Source organism: Macaca mulatta, chromosome 15 (assembly GCF_049350105.2).
Source record: "Macaca mulatta isolate MMU2019108-1 chromosome 15, T2T-MMU8v2.0, whole genome shotgun sequence".
In the NCBI taxonomy this organism is placed as follows: Eukaryota; Metazoa; Chordata; class Mammalia; order Primates; family Cercopithecidae; genus Macaca; species Macaca mulatta.
The window spans coordinates 65752614-65766057 of NC_133420.1; the positions used below are offsets into that span (position 1 = coordinate 65752614).

Consider the following 13444-nt stretch of genomic DNA (forward strand, 5'->3'; position numbering starts at 1 on the left):
ATGATCTCGGCTCACTGCAACCTCCACCTCTGGGGTTCAAGCAGTTCTCCTGCCTCAGCCTCCTGAGTAGATGGGATTACAGGCGCGCGCCGCCACGCCTGGCTTATTTTTTCTATCTTTTAGTAGAGAAGTGTTTTCACCATGTTGGCCAGGCTGGTCTCACTCCTGACCTCGTGATCCACCTGCCTCGACCTCCCAAAGTGCTGGGATTACAGGTGTGAGCCACCGCGCCCGGCCCCACTTTCTACCTATTTTTATGTATTTGGTGAGGTATGTTGTTTCCCTTTCCTTGACTGTAACCTGTTATTTTAACTTACTTTTTTCCTAGTAGTTCTGTTTAATTTTCTATATTTCTTGTAAAAACATAACTTGTAAAAAATAACTTTTTGTAGAACAAAGAGTATCATAAATAAGTGTAATATTCATGAGCAGAGGTTTTATAAGATTTGAGTTGATACAGAGGAAACAACTTTAGGGTGTTTTTGCAATTTGTAAGAAAGAATCTGTTTTAGTTCTTTTTCATGTTCTTCTTATCTTGGGACAGTATTTGAGCCTCGTAGGTTCTCATGTTTATTGTTCCATGCCCTATGTTCCCTGTTCAGTCTGTGGAGGCAGACGTCATTCTTGTGAGATGCCTTTTTCATGTGTGTTAATTCCACTGAGATGCCTTGTGGTTAGCACCAACCAGTTGATTTCAGTTTCTGCTCTTTTTGGGCCTACATTGCCATAACCCTTTCACTACCCAACCCACTTAAGAAAAGCCATCTTTCAAGGAACCATCTCTTTTTATCTCAGAATCATTTTGTTAATAATATAAAATGTGATAATTTCTAGTATGAAAGTTATCTTTTGGCTGGGCATGGTGGCTCACACCCGTAATCCCAACATTTTGGGCAGCCGAGGGGGGTGGATCACTTGAGGTCGGGAGTTTGAGACCAGCCTGGCCAACATGGTGAAACCCCATCTCTACTAAAAATACAAAAATTAGCCTGGTGTAGTGGTGCGCACCTGTAGTCCCAGCTACTTGGGAGACTGAGGCAGGAGAATCACTTGAACCTGGGAGATGGAGTTTGCAGTGATCTAAGATGTACCATTGCACTCCAGCCTGGGTGACAGAGCAGGACACCATCTCAAAAAGTTATCTTTAAAAAAAAATGATTTGGGGCTGGGTGTGGTAGCTCATGCCTGTAATCCCAGTGCTCTTGGAGGCCAAAGCAAGAGGATTGCTTGAGCCCAGGAGTTGGAGACCAGCCTGAGCAACATGGCAAAACTCCATCTCTACAAAAAATACAAGAATTAGCCAGGCATGGTAGGATGCACCTATAGTCCCAGCTCCTAGGCAGACTAAGTGGGAGGATCACCTGAACCTGGGGAGGTGAAAAAAAATTTTTTTAAACATTTGTTCTTGTATGAGAGTTTGTTGTATTACCTCCCCTTTATTAAAAAATACAATAAAAGAGATCATTGTTTTTTGATTAAGCTACATGTTACAGAAAGTATAAAAAGCCACCCAGGTAATGATTTCATTTTGTAAGTTTATGTTCTCTTCTTTTCCTTATAGAATGGACATGGTGGTGGTCGAAGTCAGCAGACACTAGACAGTAAGTATACCAGCAGGCTACTCTTGTCATGGCTGGTGCCAACCAAACAGAGGAAGAAGATAGCTCAAGTGATGTGGAAAACACCAGTTGGTCAATGGCTCATTCGTTAAAAAGCAGCCCTTTTGCTTTTTTTTTTGGACCAAGTGTTGGCTGTGGTATTATTAGAAATGTCTTAGCCACAGCAAGAGGGAGGTGATGGTCTCATATTCTTCTGCCCTAATCACACTGCACCACAAGTGCAGCATACAGTACGCATCTTAAAGATGCTTGGGCCAGGCTGGGTGGCTTATGCCCACAATCCCAGTTCTTTGGGAGGCCAAGGCAGGCAGATCGCCCAAGCTCAGGAGTTTGAGATCCCCTGGGCAACATGGTGAAACTCTGTCTCTACTAAAATATGAAAATTTAGCCGGGTGTGGTGGTGCGTGCCTGTAATCCCAGCTACTTGGGAGGCTGAGGCACAAGAATCGCTTGAGCCAGCTTGGGCTACAAAGTGAAGACTCTATCTCAAAAAAAAAAAAAAAAAAAAAAAAGTACTTCTAAAGCAAAAATTACTGTTCTTGTTCAGGAAAGATAGGCTCATTGTCTTTAGGACCTGAAGGACTGTTGCTTAGAAAGAGAGATAAATGTTCACTGTGGACATTTGGGAGAAAATGAGGCCCCCTTCCAACAGCTCAGTGATTACCAAAGATAGTACAGGCGAATCCGTTAATTGCTGCTTTTTTGTAGTTGACCAGCTTGTCTGTGATTGTTTATAGTAGTTTTCTTTCTTTATTCAGGAAGGCAAATGGATGGGGAAGCCAGAAAGACTCTCTTTAAATAGGATTTCCTGGGAGTGCGGATATTGAACTTAAGCAGACCGGGGTGAGCCTCAGTTGAAACTGTAATGACAGATTTGGAGCCCCAGGATTTTGGTTTGACATTTGCTGGTATTGTTGGGCTGCCGAGTCTGTTTGGAGATTCGTTGGTCATTCTGAGCTTGTTGGATGACAGAGGAACTTTTTACTCTAGCAGTGGTAGTGGCAGGTTTCTTTTGTCTAGGCATGGGTCGAGAACTGAAGTATCTGGGAAGCAGTGTACATTAACCTACTTTTCATTTCCCATACTCTCTTCTCCCTCACTTCCTCCTCTCCTTCCCTCCCCATTTTGTTTGTTTGAGAGAGGCTTCCTGTGAAGCTGTTAGCATTGTATTACAAGGCCGAGGGCGGTACCTTTTGGGGTCTTAGTTTTAGGTGAGGTTTATCTATCGTGTTTTTATACAGTTTATTTATGAACAGGTTTATATATGGAATAGACTGCCAATAAAAAGAAGGCCTCTGTAAGAACTGACCTAGGTGTAAGTTGACCCTTTCATTGCTTGTGTTTGTTTTTGACCTGCCCTTCTTTAGAGACAAGTGCTTTCCCTGGGTTTTAGAAGGGTCAAGGTTGCTCCTCTTTCCTAACTGGAAAAGACAATGATGTTTTATTTCCAAGCACATATCTGAGTTGTATGTGTGGACAGCACTGAAACTGAGTCTTTCCACAGCTAGGATTGAGTGTCTCCACATTCTTTCTGAAGCCTACGAAGCTCATGTGTGTGCTTTGAGATTCATCTATTCAAGTACATACCAAGGAAATGCTCACTGTGCATTTGGAAATAGGTGTTGGACAGTAGATGTGTGTTCTCCTGCAGATGTTAGGTATCTGTGTCTCTATACAACATATGCATCGACCCCTGTCTACCTTACGTTGGCCGTGAGCATTGGTAGAGTCAGCCTGACTTGGAAGCATGTGTAGGTGGTCTCACCTGTCAGCTTTTTTCTCCCCCTTGCTGTGCCCTTTGAGGAGTTTGCCTCACGTTATAATTCTACATATTAGGCTCAGCACCTGTTTTTCTTTCTGGATGCATCTATAGCTTAGGTTCCTTTAGGTGGAAAAAGTATGTTCCCATATAGGATAGATTGGATTATAAAGGTGTCATTTCCTATTATTTGCTGCATCTTGAACACCTGAGCATGGTGTGTCCTTTGATAGTGTTGTTTGACAGACAAGGGGCTATCTGGCGACATGCTTGGCATTTTCCTGGGGAATGTAACTTTATGGACGTCTCAACGGAGGCTGACATGTCACAAGATATTGAGCATATTTTCAGATACTTAGGATTGGTTGTAGAAATAAACAGATCTGTTTCTTACAGCTACTTCGTCCGTTCCTGCTCCAAAGACAACAGGCCCTCCCTCTGCCCTCCCATCTGTGAGCTCCCTGCCCAGCACCACCTCCTGCACTGCACTTCTGCCGTCCACATCCCCACACACTGGCGACCTGAGCAGCAGCCCTCTCTCTCAGCTTAGCAGGTATGGGGAAGGTGTGGGCCCAGAGTGAGAAGTACCTTGGGGCAAAGTCCTGGAGCTCCTGTAGAAGGCTGCTTCCATGAACAGAGCACACTTGTTGTCTCTGACATGATGTCCCGAGCTTTTGCGTTACAACTGTAGCTTAGGTTTTGGCCAGGCTGTGCCTTAAAACCACCAGATAGGGAAACCTTGCCTGCTTGGACGGCCTCTACTGGCACAGAGCACTGGGTCCCCTGGGAGTAGGGTGAGGCCAGCAGCTCCCTCCTACCTGACTTCGCCCTCCAGAGGGTGCCTGAGCCTAGACTCTCTGGGCATTGCTGGGCCCGTGTCTGTGAGGTGGAAGGAGAATGATGGATTTCTGAGCAGGTGTCTGGCCTGAACTTTCCATGGCTGAAGAAGCAATGTTATTAGAACAAGGTGGAGGAAAATGGGCGGGGTTGCTACCTCTGTCTTCTGAGGAGTGTTCTCCATCACTCTTTAACCAGGAGCAAAAGTGGGTTTGATGGGAATTGGCATGTGGAGTTGAGCATAGGAACTTTGATCCCTCATTCACAGATTGAATGGGGTTGTCAAGGATGACTGTGTTCTTAGTACAACTGTGTCTTGACTTTTGGCATCTGAGGAGCAAGTGGATGTCATTGAGGGAAGCTGGCTCTGGAGTTTTCCAGACCTCATGGCAAGTCATTCTCATCCACCAGGACCCCATCACTGGGCTCTTTGGGGATAAGGAATGAGGAGGGGTCTGAAGCCGGTCCTTCGCTACGGACTAGGGACAAGTTTGAATCTAGCTCACTGAGCCACGTGGGTCTTGTTCATCTGGAATCACTTGTTCAGGTGGACATACGGCACTCTGTTTTGTCTTCTAGTTCGCTCTCCAGCCACCAGAGCAGCCTCTCCTCTGCGCACGCAGCCCTCTCCTCGAGCACGTCACACACAGTAAGTGTCTGCACGGCTTCCTCTTCCTCCACCATGCTTAGGGAGCCTGGAGCTTAGTCAGATGCAGCTGGAGCTTCAGTCTGATTTTTAGTATCTGATAATCTAGAGTTGCTTGGCGGAAATGTCTTGATGGCATGATCTGTTTCGAGTCTCCGATTTCCTGGGCACCATCTGGGGGACATCTTGCTTTCTAAGTTTGTAGCACCTGGGAAGAATCGTTGCTCCAGTCCTCATCTGTCATTGGCAGGACTGTCAGGTGGTGACCTTGCTCCCACGAATTTGCTGTTTGATCTTTCCTTGTGCCTTTTTTCCTGACTGAGAGGCAGAGATTGTGAGAAGGGCGATGTTAGAGAAGGGAGTCTAGAGGGTGGAAGCAAACATGCACTGCCAAGAAGCCAAACAGGAGGCCGGAGTGGGAGCACCAGCTGGGAAGTGTCCTCATATGCCAAAGAGTAGCCCTAGATTATGGTCATTGAGGTGTGGCTCAGTGGATCGTGGAGCTGTGAGCATGGTTTTAAGTGGTAGGTGTCAGCCAGATTGTGGTGGCTTGCGGAGTGAATGGCAGTGAGATGGAGATGATGAGGCGGATTGTAGAGGGCATCCAATGAAAACTTAGGAGAGGCTGGAACGTCTATTGGGAGGATAGAAAGGTGCCTGGATTAACAAAATGTCCATGCTCCTGGACAGCAGGAGGTGTTGGGTGAGGTTGGAGTAGGCAGGTCCACAGGCCGAGAGGAAGGATTAGGGTGCAGACGAACAGAGGAGGCAGGAAACTGATATGAACTTGGGGTCCTCTGAAGAAGGCAGCAGCTCACTAGCAGAGTGAGGTGGTGGAAAAGGGATGTCCTGTCCTTTCCTCTGGATCTGGCTAATGCTGTGGCTTTCACACTCTGATGTTCCAAGTCAAACCTTACACAGAATCTTTTATAAAACACACAAACTGCCACTTTCAAAGTAGAGCACAGTGTGGACACCTCTGCCTGTCCCCCTGCCCCTGCCCTTGCCCTCTGTGGCTCATGGGAGCCGTGAGCTGACCTCAGCAGGAGCGCCATGGGGCTGCCCTCTGTGTCTGTGCCACTGCTGCCTGGGAGCCCAGTGCTCCTGCACTCATGGTGAGCTGCACTCTCCATCTCCTCAAAAAAAACTCCAGATCATGTATTCCAACCTGCCACAGCCAGAATCGCCTCATCCAGTGGGTTCCATACTTTGTCAGCATGACAGAACTGTGACATTGCTAATACAGTTGTCCCTCCATATTTGTGGGGGATTCGTTCCAGGACCGCTGCCTACACCAAAATCTGCACATTCTCAAGTCGCACAGTTGCCCCTGCAGAACCCATCTCTAGGAAAAGTCAGGCTTCCAAATATGTGTGTTTTCAAATTATGCATGCCTGCATTGGGTTGAAAAAGAAATCTGCCTGTAAGTGGACCCATGCATTTCGAACCTGTTGTTCAGCCGTCAACTGTTTGTTACAATATTTCATCTTAAAAGTTATAGAAAGATAGACAATGAAAAGTTTTTTCTTTTTTTTCTTTTTTTGAATTGTTTAAAAATAGATTTTATTTAAGCCAGAATAAGAATGCAAAATAATCATGAAAGAAATTTTGTGCCTGGGTTGACCACAGGAATATGTGATTTTTTATTATTTGCTTTTGGTATAGCATTTATAAAGTCACAACAAACTTGGGAAAAAAAGTGACATTCTGAAGTTCAAAAATTTTACTATGTTCTACAAATCTTTTATTATTAATAATAGATCATCCTTCAATAATTAATAGAAACTTAATTATTTGAATAAAAGTTTTGAATATAAAATTAAGTTTTTTGAATATAAGAACTTTTTCTTATATTCAGTTTTGAACCTAAATGTCTAATCACAGAGTACTATTTAGAAAAACTCTGGTAGGTATATTTTATGGCATGCAGGGACACAGCTATCAGGGACAGAACGGCTTAGAGATAAAAATACAGACTCTGGAACCAGACTGCTTGGGTTTGTGTGCCTGCTCTGTCCTTACTCCCTGTGTAAAAACGGGCAGGTCAATTAACTAACTTCTATGTGCCTCTGTTTATCTTTTTAATCTGGAAAACTGAGATAATAGTATATACTTCATAGTCATGGCATGGCTGTGAACATTAACTGTTAACATATGTAAAATGTTTCAAATGGTAACTGACATACGATGAAAGTATAAAGCTTTACTTTTTGAAATAAAAATTTTAAATGTTATACAAAACATTAATAAATTACATAGTGTACAATGTTAGGCAATAAAAACAGGGTACATAATTAGATACGATGTATGATTGAATTGGCTTTTCAAATAGGTTTAAAACAATCCCCATATAGAAAATGAATGTCTACCAGAAAAATTATAGCTTAATAAGAATTTATATTGCAACCTAAATTAGTGTTTGTTTTACTCAGTAGATTCGGTATTCCAACTTCCAATTTGCAAATAGCCCAAAATATTCCTTTTTCCCCTGTAAAAGTGAATTCCACAGCTCTGCAGAAGCCCTGGGCTTGGCTGGGGCAAGGACCTCTCAGTGACTCTCTGCAGGCCCACCCCTTGCAGCAGGCTCAATTCTGATGTGTCATGGACATTCTGGCCTCTAGAGAAAAATCAAAACTGCAAATTTTAAATTGGAAAAAAAGCCAAAAGTCAAACGTATCCCTTGATCTACTTCTGCTATTCTTGTCAATTTACAATGAAAAGATTTTCTGTCTCTCATCTACTTGGCTCTACCTTTACATTTTCTCAATCCTTTAGATGATTTTTCTTTTAATAAATAGAAGTCTAAACATGCAGTGCATACACATAGTCTTTTTGCCATTATCATCTGCCCTTTTTTTTTGAGATGGAGTCTCACTCTGTTGCCCAGGCTGGAGTCCAGTGGCGCAGTCTCGGCTCACTGCAAGCTCCACTTCCCAGGTTCAAGTGATTCTCCTGCCTCAGCCTCCTGAGTAGCTGGGGTTACAGGTACACACCACCACGCCCAGCCAATTTTTGTATTTTTAGTAGAAACGGGGTTTCACTATGTTGGTCAGGCTGGTCTCGAACTCCTGACCTTGTAATCCACCCGCCTCAGCCTCCCGAAGTGCTGGGATTACAGGCGTGAGCCGCTGCGCCGGCCATTATCTGCCCTTTTTATCGTTTTCTCTTGGTACATAAATGAGAGTATTTTATGTACAGTGTCCTTCAAATTTTTTCCCCACTTGTGTATCCCCACAAGTGTATTTTGATGTTTCCATGTTGAAACATAAGGGTTTTGTTGTTGTTGTTGTTTTTCCCCACAGTTCTGCTTTAGGGTCGTTTTCAGTCTTGATACTACAGAGAATGTTGCATTTGATAACCTACCTATGTTGTTTCATGTGTGTAGCTGTATGTAGCAGGTCAGTCCACGATATGGAACAGCAAAGCATTTGTGATTTTATACACATTTCCAGATTGCCCTGCATAGTGATTTGACCCTGTTTACCTCCCACTGGCAGTGAATAAAATGTCCTGTTACACCATTGCCTCCTCAAAATGGTGTTATTAAACATTCGTATTTTCTTAATATGTTAGCAGAAAAATGGCCCATCAGTCTAGTTTTTAATGAGATTGTACATCCTTTTTTATATATATTTGAAAACCATTTGATTTCCTTTATGTGAGTTTTTTATTTTTATTTTATTTATTTATTTATTATTATTTTTTTGAGACCGAGTTTTACTCTTGTGGCCCAGGCTGGAGTGCAGTGGCGCAATCTTGGCTCACTGCAGCCTCCACCTCCTGGGTTCAAGCTATTCTCCTGCCTCAGTCTCCCTAGTAGCTGGGATTACAGACACATGCCACCAGGCCCAGCTACTTTTTTTATATTTTAATAGAGGCAGGGTTTCACCATGTTGACCAGGCTGGTCTCAAACTCCTGACCTCAGGTGATCCACCTGCCTCCGCCTCCCAAAGTGCTGAGATTACAGGCGTGAGCCCCCGCGCCTGGCCTATGTGAGCTATTTATATTCTTGATTCCTTTTCTTGTCAGGTCTTTGGTCTCTGTTTCTGTATTAGGGAGCCCTTCGTGATGGGAAGTATAGGGATTTTTCCCTAAGTTTGCTGTTTATGATTTTTTTTTTACAGAGATCTATGTATTTTCTTCCATTTTCTCATAGTTAGATCTTTATCACTCTCCATCCGTACTTAAAGGAAATTTAAGTATCTTCTCCTGCCTTTGCTTCTCTGGGCCCATCCATCAATGGGGAGTTGACTGCATAGACCCCATTGGATGGACTGAGCGAGGCCTTTAAAATTGGTGTTGACCTTTTAATCCAGCAGGTTGATGTCCTCCCAGTTCTGGAAGGTCAAGGCCAGAGACAGGAACCCTGTCGGGCAGCTAAGGGAGAAGAGACTTGCGGGATGACTCTTGAGTCCCTTTCAGCAAGTGAGCACCTAGTTCCCTAGTGAGCTTCTCTTAGCGATGGGGAGTGTTTATTTTTCCTTCTGAGACTAAAAGGCTGTATATATCCAAGTACACTTGCGAGCATTGGTCAGAGCTGTTCCAGATTTCTGTGGCAGGTGGTGGGGAGTCTGGCTCCTCGCTAAGGAGAGGACCTAGATGGCGGGCAGGCCGTTGCATCCTTTGCCCTTTTCCTGGTGGGGCTCTCTCCAGCCTAGTCCTGCCCATCTGTGCTGGAGGAATAAGATGCCTTGGAGCCCCAGGAAACCATGTTTTTGGCTGTCTTTACCTTGGTGAATCTGTTCTGATGTTAGCTCCTTAAAGCCAGTACCCAGGTGGGTAGTGACCTGTGGGCATGGGATGGCGCGGAGAGTTAGTCTGCGGAGGCAGGTTGGGTCCTTCTCCTGGGCCCTTCCTATTGTTTGGCTTTTGCTCTACGAGTTTATATGCTGCTTTCTATGCCCTGGTTTGGAGACTGGTCTCCCTCTTACAGAGCTTTTCCTCCCTTTTTTGGAACTTGCTTTGCCCACCTAGGTGTACCTCTCCCACCTACCCACTCGGAGCTTGAAGTTCTTCATAGGACCCTGTTGCTAGGGTTGGGCAGCTGGGCGGGGCTCCTGGAACTTGGGGCTGATGGAGCGTCCGCTGGTTCACTCTTTCTTCCCAGGGGCACCTTGTCAAGCAGGCATAGTGGCAGGCCATGCCCTTTTAGGTGGGCCCTGGTGAGGCGTTGGTGGACTGAAAGATGTCACCAGGTTTTGGAGCAAAGGCCTCTCTCAGCCTCCTGTTGTTTCCAGACCACAGTGGCTGAGAATCCCAATAGAAGGGAAACCTCCAAAAGATTGAGACTTGCACTGGGCTTCCTGTGGCCTATGCTCGCCTCTTCTCAGACTGTTTGCTTTGCTCTGAGATAGGTACTTGTCCCATATTCAGATAGTCTGTGTTCATTTATGATCCAAAGTTATCTTGGGATTTCTATGCCCTCATTTTGGATGCCAATGCATGAGCAGCTTGAAGGATTTTTACAGAGTTGTGGTCATTAGAGCTTAATGTTAATGGTTTTGATGTTCAGTTTATGTATTGTATCCTGATGGCTGGAACCAGCGGCTGTGTGAGGGGCCACAGTGAGCACTGAGCATGGTGCCTCTCACCTTAAGGGAGCCTGGGTAGCTACATCATCACCTGCCTGCTCAGCCTTGAGACTATGGGCCCAAGCCCCAGGCCAGTCTCTCCCAAGCACCCTCCTCCTCTGCCTCCAGATCCATGTGTCCTGGCTTTTCTTTTGCCAGCATGCCAGTGTGGAGAGCGCCTCTTCCCTCCAGTCCTCAGCCAACTTCTCCACGGCAGCGACCTCCGTCTCGAGTTCTGCATCCTCAGGCGTCAGCCTGTCCAGTAGCATGAACACCGCGAACAGCCTCTGTCTGAGTGGGACCCCCACGAGTGCATCCAGCAGCAGTAGCAGGGCCGCACCCTTGGTGACCTCAGGTATGTGCTCCAGAGGCCTTTCCTGCCCACCCCTGAGCCCCTCAAAGGTGTCTGCTTGGCGTCCCAGGAAGGCAGTGCAGGTGTCAGGAGAGTCTCAGTCCTGCCATGTGTGCTGTGTGTTCCATTGACCTTGAGGCCTGATCTCCCCACCCCTGATGGGGATGAATTCTCCCTGGCAGGATTCCTGGCCTCTGTGTGCTTCTAGCTTTCCAATCTTTCCTCTCTGTTCTTCCCTGGAGCCGAGTTGACATGGTGACTTAGAGGGGCCAGGGACGACTTATTGTGGGCTCCTCGACTGCAGACCTAGGCTGTCGGTAGGCCCAGCAGACTATGATTTGATAGTTGCTGCTAAAACCCACTTTGAACTCATCCTGTTCCTCTCCTGGCACTGCATGGCTTCCTTGCCCTCTTTGGAGGAGGCAGATTCTTTTTATATTTCTCTTTGCTCAGTGCAGTGGGACCTTAGGGACTGGGGGAAAGGGGCTGCTTTTGTCTGGGCCCAGAACTCTCTGACGTTGAAACCTCAGTGTGGTGGCCGGGCTTTCTGTCTCCCCTTCACTGCTTTGTAGAATGACCCTCTGCCTCATTCGGCCACTGCCCTTCTTTGAACCCATCTGGGGCAGCTCAGTGACTGTACCTCCTCCTGAAGCAGCTGAGGACTCGCACTCTTTGTGGTGACTACCTCACTCCATTTGATTTTTCCCTCTATACAGGCAAAGCACCTCCAAACTTGCCTCAGGGGGTGCCTCCCCTGCTGCACAACCAGTACCTCGTAGGTCCTGGAGGACTGCTTCCTGCCTACCCGGTGAGTGCTTGGTTGAACTCCTGGCCTGCCCAGCTCCCCTGGCCTCAGGGGCTGGCACCTGGCAGGAGCCTGGCATTGGGCCCAGGTTGCCCACCTCGAGCTGCCCTTCCATCCCTGAGCCCCCCGTCTCTGCCCTGCTGAGCCCTGTGGTCTTCTTCCATCTAGACTCTGTGAAGGCAGGACCTGTTCCCATAACAGCTGATCCAGATCCCATTCCCGGGTGTGTTATAGCCCCGCAACCTTGTTTTGACTCCTAGATGGACCTGGGCTTCCCAGGGGGTGGTATGTGGTTCCTAAAATACACGTTCTGGTTCTCACACAGATCTATGGCTATGACGAGCTCCAGATGCTGCAGTCACGGCTGCCAGTGGTGAGTGGGGTGTGGACTGGTCGGAGCAGAGGGTTCAGAATCTTTTACATGTCCCCCCTCTTGTGGTCTTGGCTGCCACCCTGTCTGGCCCTTGGGATCCTCTGCCTGAGGAACCTCTCAGCACCACTACTGAGAAAGCTGTTTTCATCTGGCGGTTGTGCCAGGCGTGACCATAGCTTTGGCACAGAATGTCCGGTGCTCATCCCTAGGAAACATGAAGGCCTTTGGGACCTGGGGCTCTGGTAGGCCATGCCCCCTGCTAAATGTTGGTGCTTAATAATCTTCCCTCTTTCATCTTGTTTTCTCTCTTCCTCTCTTTTTTAAAAAGAAAACCCATATGACACAAGACATGGAGGTTGCTTGCTTGGCCCTAAAGTTTTATAATGTCTTCCTTTTCCTCAGAGTACCATATAGCGTCTTTGGTCTGAGGTGGCCAATGACTGCTCTTCTGCCATCAGCTGAATGAGTGGCTTGAGCTGATGGTCTTTAAGATCTCTTCTAGGTCTGGCCTCCCATCTAGATTTGTGAGAATGCCTGCCCTGGGACGTCCCTGTTGGTTGCAGCCTTACTCTGAGGCCAGGGTTGCCTCTTTATTCTGACCGTTGGTGCCAGAACGCAGTGTGGGCCTTTCCAGGGATAGCCACATGAACACAACTGTGGGGACAGAAGGCAATAGAGCCGCTCCTTGCCCTGCCCATGGGCAGGACCTCCTCCTGGGAGCCACTCTCTTCTTGCTCTGCCATTTCCCGGGGCACTTGTCAGAGAGTTGCAAGCAGTTTGGACACCCATGTCCACCTCTGCTGGATACAATCTTTCCTGTTCCTGGAGGAAGAGGCTTTCTCCCTTGTGCAGTGCCGCCTTCTCATTCTTCCCTGTTGGAGTTGCCCCCTTCTCTGCCGGACCACAAAGAGCTGATGGAGCTGCTCTTGTTTCGAAAGAGTAGCCTTTTCCACTGGCTGGCCATGTTTCCAGAAGCAGAGGCCCAGCCTGGGAGCTGAGCAGCTTCTCCCCACTGCAAACCAGTGGCCCTTTAATCTGCGGGCCAAAGACCCAGAGTGCAGGAGGTGGTGCTGAGCCCCGGGATTCCTCCTGCTTCAGGGGCTCTCCATGGTCTCCACACGTATTCAAAGCACTCTTTTGGCTTTTATCACTTTGTGCCTTAGAGAAAACACCCTCTGGAGCCCACCTTTTGAGATATGTTGCTCTTTCTATCCCTCGAGTTTTTTGTTCACCTCTGCTGCTTGTGAGCCTGGTTCCCGCCTGGAGATTTCTCATGTTCTGTGAAAGGGCTCCCCCTTCTGGGCTTTCTCTACTCCCGTCCTCAGTTGTGCAGCTCTGTGCATTCCCAGCTCTGCCTCCCCTGGGGGTTCTAGGCTGCTGTGGGTTTCCGGAAGGTTTCCTGGAGGGTGTAAGTGCCATTCCCAGCCAGGATGGCTCCTTTCTGGCCATGATCGGGCACAGCCCAAGGGCTTTCCCTGTCCT

General features: G+C 47.1%; 1 protein-coding gene and 1 non-coding gene across 45 annotated transcripts in view; both read left to right on the forward strand.

The window, feature by feature from the left end:
- The window catches only part of UBAP2 (ubiquitin associated protein 2), a 129733-nt gene that overhangs the window by 112827 nt on the left and 3462 nt on the right, over positions 1–13444 (forward strand). For 41 of the 44 annotated variants that reach the window (XM_077965827.1, XM_077965824.1, XM_077965815.1 and 38 more), the window contains 6 exons: positions 1562–1601; positions 3775–3931; positions 4795–4864; positions 10592–10787; positions 11501–11592; positions 11915–11962. In XM_077965827.1, the coding sequence (XP_077821953.1) occupies positions 1562–1601; positions 3775–3931; positions 4795–4864; positions 10592–10787; positions 11501–11592; positions 11915–11962 (603 nt within the window). Of the gene's footprint in view, positions 1–1561; positions 1602–2377; positions 2463–3047; positions 3371–3774; positions 3932–4794; positions 4865–10591; positions 10788–11500; positions 11597–11914; positions 11963–13444 lie in introns of those variants that run through there. The other 3 variants (XR_013404740.1, XM_028835102.2, XM_077965856.1) reach the window with 3 other exon arrangements.
- Positions 3041–3121, forward strand: LOC114672924 (small nucleolar RNA SNORD121A). The gene has a single exon (XR_003723449.1). It is a non-coding gene; the product is annotated as a small nucleolar RNA SNORD121A (small nucleolar RNA).